We start from the raw sequence: 9,732 nt of genomic DNA, 5'->3' as shown, positions 1-9,732 counted from the left end.
CTCCTCCTGGCGCCCGCGCCGCGCGTTCGTCGATGTCCGTGCATCGACAATCTTTATTACATGACAATCTAGAAAAGACATCCTTTATATTAAGCACGAATTATGTAACTGCAGTATTTATTACGTAAACATGGAAAATAACAACAAGCTTCTAAGGTTGGGAAGAGGTTTAATTAGAATAATAAGCAATTGGTTTAGTAAAAGAACAAGTGTCTTTTGAACAATCAGACATTACCCGGCCAAATTTCTCTTGAGGCACCAATGGATCGAATATCCTGTCTCCGTTCTAACGGTTTTTGCTGAGGTTTTCGAAATCGTGTTATATTCCGTCTTGTCTTTGGCATTTTAGACAGATTTTGTGCCACTGAGCAAGGCCAGATCCACAACTAATAACTTGATGCCTTTTGTCGAGGACTTGACTCGCGGTGTCGACCATGGAGATTCATTAGACACTATATGCATAGGCTTTATAAAGGCCTTCGACGGAGTTTTTGAAACAATCAAAGAACAAGTTTCTATGAACAATTTTTACTATTTCATTTACTTCAAATAATACATTAAAAATAAAAACACTTCTCAATGCTCGCATATTCCAATCAGCTTTCTGAGAGTCCTGATTGATGAGCTCAACAACACCATGTCGTCTGCATAACTGATGTTATTGACAAACGCACCGTCAACAGACAGGTGGGCGAGCAAGGATCAGCCAGGAGGGGTGGGATTTGTTAACGGCTGCCCGAGCGCCTCCAAAGGAGACCTAACAACTCAAGGGCAGCTGCTTCGCTAATGAATCTACTACCGAATCGGAATCGCGACCCGCTGAGAAGACCAGGCGGGAAACTCAGCGAGCTGATGCATGAGTTAGGTTGCACATCGAACTCTTTGTCGAGCTCTACGAGTAAAGTTACTGGGGTCCCTACTCCTAGTCTCCGAGCTAAAGTTGTCTAATTTAAGGGTTATTGGATCTGATGAATCCGTAAGGACGTGCTTAGGGCGTCGATACCCCATACACTCGATACGATCCTTACGGCATACGACCCTTTTTCTTCTTCACTGATCTATGATTCTGACAAAAACTGAAGGTTCTATCACAGTCGCCCGGTGTTTCGTTATAGTGACTTATAATTACTGAACTATTTGAGAATTCATAGAATTCAGTGGTTATGGAATGATACCCGTTATTGTGCATCAAATCGGGATAAATCAGCTATGCCAGGGGCATAATCAAGCTACTATCTGAATTTTAGAAATAAACTAAATCTGGCGATCTGTCCTGACATTGAAATGTGCAAATTTTTTGAAGCTAATAGGTTTTCTGAAAATTTTGTGAAGCTTCTATTGCCTCACTCTTACACCCGACGTCCGATCCCCTCCGAGGTCAGAACCCAGATGAGGTAGGGGGGCTACCGCGGTCAACACTGCAACCAGACGGCGCGGCTCACCCCAAGGACGCCCAGCCGACGGAGCCTTCGAGGCGAATCGAAGGCTCTGAAACGTCGGCCGTCTCGGTACGGCAGCCCGTCGGGCCGCCCAGACGGTGCCGCTGGTGTCCCGGAATACCCCGCTGGACCAGAACCAGCCTGCCGGGTCGGGACGCGATACACCGTCGACCGGTCGCTCTATTCACTCCACGGCAGCGCGCTAGAGTGCTGGTAGCGCGCCGCGCTGCCTCACCCCCTCAGGTCGCCCCTTGACCTTCACCGGGGGGAGGCCGCCACCTACAGGGGCCGGGACGTACGGGCGTATTCCCGCCTCCGGCCCCCGGCTCGACGGCGACGGATCGGTGCGGAAAGGGAAGAGCTCTCCCTCTCTCGCTCCGCCGCCTCCTTCTGCGAGATGGTGGACTCGCAGAAGTCGAGCATCGCCTTCCAGGACGCGTCGCTGCCGAGCATCGTAGCCACGACGCGCGGCAGCGAGAGGGCCTCTTCAATGACCGCGACGAGGGCGGCGCGTTGCTCGTCGAATCCAGAGCAACGCGCCAGCGTGTGTTCCGCTGTATCTTCCTCGTCGCGGTCCGCGCAGTGGTGGCACTGCGCCGTCGGTTCCCTTCCGGCTATCTTGTGCAAGTACCGGCCGAAACAACCATGGCCGGTAAGCATCTGCGTTAGCCGGAAGGTGAGGCATCCGCGGTCGCGGCCCACCCAGTCCGCGAGAACCGGGCGGACCGCCTCGACGGTTCGGAGGCCGGCCGACGGGTCCGCCAAGCGGCGAGACCACGCCTCCAGCACGGACCGCCGAGATTGGAGCCTCCGCGCTCGAACTACTCCTTCGCCGGGGCGCCCTTCCCCCCTAGAGCGAAGGTCGCTACGCCACCGGTAATCGGCAGCGAGCGCCTCCGCCTCCAGGTCCCAGGGTGGCGTCCCGGCGAGCAAGCACGCCGCCTCGAATGAGACGGTGCGGTATCCTCGGATCGCCCTGACCGCAATCGCGCGCTGCGGACGTCGCAGCGCCGCGACGTTCTTGCGGGTCAGGGCGTGGCACCATACGGGAGCCCCGTATAGTGCCATCGACCGCACCACCCCCATGTAGAGGCGGCGCGCCACCTGATCGGGACCCCCGACGTTTGGAAGCAGCCGGCTCAAAGAGCCGGCCGTCGCCATCAGTCGAGGGCCCAACTTCTCAAAGTGAGCGCGGAAGTTCCACCGACCGTCCAGTTCGAGGCCGAGGTACCGAAGACCGGTCACCCCGACCCCGACGCGGACACCTCCGATCACGAGGTGGGCACCCAGAGGCGGCGCTCGTCCCGGCCCGTGAAATAACAGGGCCTGGGTTTTGTCGAGCGCCACCTCGAGCCCCAACCGTCGGATCCTAGTGACGACGTGTGCCACGCCTGCGCACGCCAGACGGTCAGACTCCCGGTAGTCCCTCCCCGGAGCCACGACCAACGTGTCGTCGGCGTAACAAATTACGCTCAGCCCGGGGAGGGGACCCCGAATGACGCCCCGCAGGACCCAGTCGTAGCCGATGTTCCACAGCAGGGGGCCCAGGACAGACCCCTGCGCAACCCATTACGGGGCTACGTCCATCGCTCCCTCGTCTGTCCCGCCCTGCGGCTCGACAATAGCCGCGGCGGGAACTGACTCGCCGGCTGCCCTTGTTGCAGCCGGCCTCTCCTTCTTCTTTTTATTTTTCTTTCCGCCCCTCCTCGTTTTGGTAGAGGAGGGGGCGGATTTACACGCCAGGCCCCCGGCCCGGTGGTCGGCCTTCCTTTTAGCCGCGTCGCACAAGACGCAGTGCGGCGCGGCTGTGGTGCAGGAGGCTGCCTTGTGCCCCGGTTGGCCGCAGCGGAAACACAGGTTGCTGCGGTCCACGGTCGAGGGGCACTTGGCGAGGCCGTGGCCGATGCCGAAGCACCGAAGACAACGCCACGGCCTGCTCTCCTGCAGTTGCACGTGGGCCACTACCCAGCCCACGCGCAGCCATCCTGGGCTGTCCGAAGGCCGACCCTGTGGAGGGGTGGCCAGGAGGTTCGCCGTTGCGATGGGGCAACGCGCCCACGCCGTCCGGGTTCCGGAGTACGTCGCCCGGAGCTCCCCGACTTTGACGTCGGCGAGGGCGCAGTTGCCCTGCGACGCGATGGCCGCGGCGACCTCCTCCTTCGTGGCGCACTCGTCGAGGCCCGTAATCTTCACTGGCGACGCACCCCTCCCCACATACATGCACACTTTTTTTTCCAACCTAAGCTAATGGTATAGAGAGACCATGTCAGCGTCGCCAGACTAGTAGGTGAGCTCACGGGGCTCAAACTTGACGATGTTGCTAACACGAACCCTAGCAAGAGCCGTGCTTTGCAGAATCTACCACCGGATCGGAAACGCGACCTACTGAGAAGATCCGGCGAGAAACTCAGTGAGCTGTGTCTGTGGGTTAATTTACTCGCCGAACTCTTCGTCGCAAGCGACGGGTTCGACAAGAACGATGACCGGTGCTTGGGGTACCTAAAAGCACCGTTAGTGGATCGGGAGGATCAGAGGTGACGTCTTTTGGCCGACGTCGACTGTTTATCATTTGGTCCGCAGCATCGGCTATGTAGTTACCGGCGGCCACGATGAGAGGGTTCTCGTGTCGTGTCGCTTTATTGAAATGGCACATCCCCGCATGTAGCTATCAGGCACATATAGCGACACTGATTCCAGTGCAGTGGAGTTATCAAATTTGTTATGCAATAACTGATAATAATGCATCATAAGTGTCATCTTCCGTCTCAGATCAAAAGTATGCTTAAAAAGTATCTAACCCGACCGACCATACCAGTCACATAAAGTGATAGATACAAGAACGAATAATATCCATAAATTTTCTCGAATAGAAAAATATATGGATACCATCCATAAAAAAATAATATCGGGTGGGCCTCGTCCACCCAATAAAGCAAATAAAAGAATTCAAAACTTATTCAAAAACAGTTCACAGGTTCCAATAATATACAATCGTCGTACTGAAAAGACAATGAGGATAATTACTGAATGTGGGTTTTATTGATTTTTTTCAATAATACATAATTCAATGAGATTTGTAGTAGACGCCATAATGTGAACGTCCGCAACCGAATCCTCAACAGCAACCGCAGCCTCCACAGCCGCATCTGCATCCTCCACAACCTCCACAGCCTCCGCAGCAACCGCAGCCTCCACAGCCGCATCCGCATCCTCCACAACCTCCACAGCCTCCGCAGCCACCGCAGCCTCCACAGCCGCATCCGCACCCGCCGCAGCTTTGGGTGATACCGACGCAACCGTTTCCGCAGCCGTAGTCGATACAACCACAACCCGAGCTGCACATCTGGCCACAGACATCAGCAGTACCAAGGAAAGGCACTTCACCGCAGACACAGACATCACCATTGTACCTGTTCTCAGAACATATACTTAGACCAGTAGGAGCAGCCGAATTGGAACACACAGGGAAACGCTCACAACATCCACAGCCACAACCTCCACAACCGCAGCCACAACGTCTACAGCCGCAGCCACAACCGGTGCCCAAAACGGACTATGAACAAATGAAACAATTAAATATTTTTAAGTAATAATAAAATTAGAAGTTCATTTAATTCAATTTAAAGTTAAAAGACTTACCTGGGCCACGAGGGCGATGGCGCAGACGAAGAGAATGAGTTTAGCGGCCATGTTGTTTCACTGAATGACTTCAGAATGAGTTGACTCTGAACTACATCAGCTTTTATACCGAGCAGTTCCTTGAAAATCCGCCTGCTTCATATCTAAATAGCATATAGACGTGACTTTGGAGATATCCTGCAGTTTTCGTCCTTCTGGGGGTGTAATCAGGAAACAATTACGAACACCTGTTTGATTAAAAACCAAACTATCATTGTTTCTCAACTGTTTGTCATTGAATTGTTTCTTATCTCAAGGTGAACATGATCCTTAGTTACTATATAAGAACGAAGTCTTGAAGCTTAAAGCATTCAACATTAAGTGCCTGAATATCCAGCATCATGTTTACCTTCGCTCTTCTCCTTCTCTGCGTTCAGGGCTGTCTGATCCAAGTAAGTTTTATTTTTTAAAAGCTTCCAAATGTAAGTAATTTTTTTAAACTTTAAATCGGTATACCTCTTTTGTATCTGTTTATTGCTCTCTGATTATCATCGTACAAAAAACAAAAACATACAGGATTTAATAAATCTTGAGACAGAAGGTCGACTTCTGATATTGTGTTCTCTAAGTGCTCCCTTCAAGCCGGAGAACAATGTTTCCTGCCCGTATCAGCTCATTGTAGATTATGCTACCGCTAATAATTACGTATATATTAATAATCATCACACTATTTTGTGCCTTCACCTTGGAAGCTACTATTAAAAAACCTGATGGGTACACATGAGATACATTTTTGTGACATACGTACATATGTACGGTTACTCTTTGACCCCACTACTTTAAATACATTGTAACTGAAGTAGATACTTACATAAATTCTACAATTGACGAAACTGGTGGGTTATGTACAGAGGAACTAAGGTGTCACTGTTTAATTTTAATTTATGTGGCTGTTTTAGAATGCGTACGGTCAGTGCTGTGGCTGTGGATGCGGTAGTGGTTGCGGTTGCGGTTGCTATGGCGGCGAGGGCGAAGGTAATGTGGACGTCTGCGGTGAGCTGCCCGTGTGTGGTGAAACCTGTGTCTGTGGCCGCGTGCCCATCTGCGGTAGTGTTTGCTACGGGGGCCCTGCCTGTGCTAGTGGCTGTGTCTCTATCTGTGGACGTTGCTGCGGATGCGGATGCGGCGGTGGAGGCTGTGGATGCTGTGGAGGCTGTGGAGGCTGCGGAGGCTGTGGATGCTGTGGAGGCTGTGGAGGCTGCGGAGGCTGTGGAGGCTGCGGAGGCTGTGGAGGCTGCGGTGGATGCGGATGCGGCTGCGGTAGATGCGGATGCGGCTGCGGAGGATGCGGATGCGGACGTAGATGTTGTTGCTGCTAAGATACTCAATAAGTTATTTATTATTGAAGAAATCAACAAAGTTCAGATTCAATAATAATTTTTATTGTATTTTCATTACCACAATTGTATTTTATTGATGTCTGAAAGTAAACATCTTTGTGTAGTAAAAAAATCTAAATAGAGCTTTCAATAAAAGCGAGTTTTATAATTTGTCTATTTTCATTAGATCTGTTGTCTTGGTAGCATTCGGCAAAGCGATAATGGCGGTTTTTAAGCCCCAGATGCAGCTAATATTTATTTACTTGCAGAAATACTTAACATGAGTTGAGAACGACTTCTACTATGAAGAAATGAGATCGTGTAATAAACATGAAACTCACAAAAATTGTTAATTTGTAATCAAATATATAGGTAGGATCATCCTACCAGCATTCTGCCACGAAGTAGATACGCATTCCGGTATGTGAGGGGGGGGGGGGGCAGTCAATATGCAATACAATACAATTGAGACTCGTGTCTCAAACTGGGCAGCCGCAATAAAAAATGGCAAATCTGTCTAATAGACCGCTCTCTCGCCTTGAAAAACAAGGAACTTATCGCACTCTTTGGAGCACGGTGCAACACTAAACAACGCTTGAACATGGTTTAACAGCTGATCCTTGTCGTACCGCTGACATACCAAGTCCCAAGCATTATTGTAATTTTCACTGGTAAAATCTATATTTTTAATAACTAAAGCCGCGCTGCCGCGTAAACAGGACCGAAGGTAATGAAATCTCATAATATCATCATTACATTTATTATTATGGATGAGGGAAATGTAGGTATCTTTGAATTCGAGCCAACCCTGAACGCTACCATCAAAATGTGGCAAATCAATTTTGGGCAATCGAACATTTGTGTGTACCCTACCTGAACCTTCTGAGTTGGTAGTTGCTGAGAGCAGGCTTCGCGCCAGTGCCACCGTAGGATGGTATTGGTTCTCGAACTCAGACCGGGATTTAAAGTCGTCATCGGGTACGTCCAACAACGTCTCGATCTCCGTCGGTAACTTGTCGAAGTCGTTGTATAAACCCTGAATACGCTCATAACGTCCTTCCAACTCAAAACGTTGTAAGTCGGTCAAGCTAGAAAAACTACTAAGAGGTTTAATATAATTTCTGAAAATAGTAAGTTTGGCTTTAATTGCACCTCGTCGCTTAATAAGAGTATCTAAATCCTCAGAATGTTGGCTCATAATGTATTATAATAAGCCAAATAATCAGAAATAATAAGAATAATTAAATAAGAATTAAAGAATATGAATGAATTTTGATTGTAAGATGAGGGTAGTTTTTATTTTGGCAAATTGAGGCGAAAGTTAGGTAAAAAATTTAATGCGCTAAACGGCAAAAATATGAAGGAATAAAGGTTGTCTGATTGGAACGAACTCACTCAGGTATGCAATCCGTCCCTCGAAGTCCAATATTCACGACTCCTTGCAGCTTCAACGTAGTGAACAGTAAAACGTCCGTCCGTTTTTAAATGGCCAACCAACGCCGACAGTTTGTTGTACAGGTTTTATTCCGGTGAGTTTTAAGCTAACAAAACTAAAGGACCATGTTACGATTGGGGTAGACCGGTGATATATAAAATAAAAGAGTGGACTGTAGTATTTGGTTTTATAAAAAGAGTAAAACAAGATGAAAAGAAGTAAGTCTCGCGGGCGGCGTTGCTGCACGAAGTGACGAAGCCGGTGTAAATCCGCTACCCCGCGCCGCTGTCCTCCTCCTGGCGCCCGCGCCGCGCGTTCGTCGATGTCCGTGCATCGACAATCTTTATTACATGACAATCTAGAAAAGACATCCTTTATATTAAGCACGAATTGTGTAACTGCAGTATTTATTACGTAAACATGGAAAATAACAACAAGCTTCTAAGGTTGGGAAGAGGTTTAATTAGAATAATAAGCAATTGGTTTAGTAAAAGAACAAGTGTCTTTTGAACAATCAGACATTACCCGGCCAAATTTCTCTTGAGGCACCAATGGATCGAATATCCTGTCTCCGTTCTAACGGTTTTTGCTGAGGTTTTCGAAATCGTGTTGTATTCCGTCTTGTCTTTGGCATTTTAGACAGATTTTGTGCCACTGAGCAAGGCAAGATCCACAACTAATAACTTGATGCCTTTTGTCGAGGACTTGACTCGCGGTGTCGACCATGGAGATTCATTAGACACTATATGCATAGGCTTTATAAAGGCCTTCGACGGAGTTTTTGAAACAATCAAAGAACAAGTTTCTATGAACAATTTTTACTATTTCATTTACTTCAAATAATACATTAAAAATAAAAACACTTCCCAATGCTCGCATATTCCAATCAGCTTTCTGAGAGTCCTGATTGATGAGCTTAACAACACCATGTCGTCTGCATAACTGATGTTATTGACAAACGCACCATCAACAGACATGTGGGCGAGCAAGGATCAGCCAGGAGGGGTGGGATTTGCTAACGGCTGCCCGAGCGCCTCCAAAGGAGACCTAACAACTCAAGGGCAGCTGCTTCGCTAATGAATCTACTACCGAATCGGAATCGCGACCCGCTGAGAAGACCAGGCGGGAAACTCAGCGAGCTGATGCATGAGTTAGGTTGCACATCGAACTCTTTGTCGAGCTCTACGAGTAAAGTTACTGGGGTCCCTACTCCTAGTCTCCGAGCTAAAGTTGTCTAATTTAAGGGTTATTGGATCTGATGAATCCGTAAGGACGTGCTTAGGGCGTCGATACCCCATACACTCGATACGATCCTTACGGCATACGACCCTTTTTCTTCTTCACTGATCTATGATTCTGACAAAAACTGAAGGTTCTATCACAGTCGCCCGGTGTTTCGTTATAGTGACTTATAATTACTGAACTATTTGAGAATTCATAGAATTCAGTGGTTATGGAATGATACCCGTTATTGTGCATCAAATCGGGATAAATCAGCTATGCCAGGGGCATAATCAAGCTACTATCTGAATTTTAGAAATAAACTAAATCTGGCGATCTGTCCTGACATTGAAATGTGCAAATTTTTTGAAGCTAATAGGTTTTCTGAAAATTTTGTGAAGCTTCTATTGCCTATCGATATCAGATGTGACCGTGTCGCTTCAATATATTTAATACCCACGTTTCTTCCAACCAAAAAAAACTTCTTCTTTTTCTCCACCTTATCCCACTAGGTGGGGTCGGTACAACTAAATTTTCTCTTCCATTCTCATCAGCCGTCATCTCAACATTCCCTCCTCTCTCTTTCATATCGTCATTCTCGCACGCCATCCATGTCTTCTTCGGTCGACCTCTTCCCCCT

The 9,732-nt window shown here is 48.5% G+C and overlaps 3 protein-coding genes across 3 annotated transcripts; 1 reads left to right on the top strand and 2 right to left on the bottom strand.

The window, feature by feature from the left end:
• Positions 1 to 3,008: 3,008 nt before the first annotated feature.
• On the bottom strand, positions 3,009 to 3,659 carry LOC149503373 (uncharacterized). Its single transcript, XM_089732479.1, has one exon. It carries the CDS (start codon positions 3,657 to 3,659, stop codon positions 3,009 to 3,011), a length of 651 nt encoding a protein of 216 aa, XP_089588605.1.
• Positions 3,660 to 4,554: 895 nt separating this feature from the next.
• LOC149503372 (chorion class high-cysteine HCB protein 12-like) lies at positions 4,555 to 5,129 on the bottom strand. The gene is made up of 2 exons (XM_089734132.1): positions 5,079 to 5,129; positions 4,555 to 4,992 (listed from the first exon to the last, which is right to left on the bottom strand). The coding sequence occupies exons 1-2, from the start codon at positions 5,127 to 5,129 to the stop codon at positions 4,555 to 4,557; spliced, it is 489 nt and encodes a 162-aa protein (XP_089590258.1).
• Positions 5,130 to 5,458: 329 nt separating this feature from the next.
• LOC114241877 (chorion class high-cysteine HCA protein 12-like) lies at positions 5,459 to 6,436 on the top strand. Its single transcript, XM_089734126.1, has 2 exons — positions 5,459 to 5,509; positions 6,017 to 6,436. Exons 1-2 carry the CDS (start codon positions 5,459 to 5,461, stop codon positions 6,434 to 6,436), a joined length of 471 nt encoding a protein of 156 aa, XP_089590252.1.
• Positions 6,437 to 9,732: the final 3,296 nt, after the last annotated feature.

The sequence above is a fragment of the Bombyx mandarina genome, chromosome 02, assembly GCF_030267445.1.
Source record: "Bombyx mandarina strain Sakado chromosome 02, ASM3026744v2".
Taxonomy (NCBI): Eukaryota; Metazoa; Arthropoda; class Insecta; order Lepidoptera; family Bombycidae; genus Bombyx; species Bombyx mandarina.
Note: the sequence above shows the minus strand (reverse complement) of the source record. Positions and strands in the feature narration are given on the sequence as shown.

Excerpts from the sequence above, each read along its gene's own strand:
- LOC149503373 (XM_089732479.1), bottom strand. The coding sequence starts at position 3,659 with ATGTATGTGGGGAGGGGTGCGTCGCCAGTGAAGATTACGGGCCTCGAC.
- LOC149503372 (XM_089734132.1), bottom strand. The coding sequence starts at position 5,129 with ATGGCCGCTAAACTCATTCTCTTCGTCTGCGCCATCGCCCTCGTGGCC. Across the intron at positions 4,993-5,078 it reads CCATCGCCCTCGTGGCCCAG|TCCGTTTTGGGCACCGGTTG; the intron begins GTAAGTCTTTTA and ends ATTTGTTCATAG.
- LOC114241877 (XM_089734126.1), top strand. The coding sequence starts at position 5,459 with ATGTTTACCTTCGCTCTTCTCCTTCTCTGCGTTCAGGGCTGTCTGATC. Across the intron at positions 5,510-6,016 it reads TTCAGGGCTGTCTGATCCAA|AATGCGTACGGTCAGTGCTG; the intron begins GTAAGTTTTATT and ends TGGCTGTTTTAG.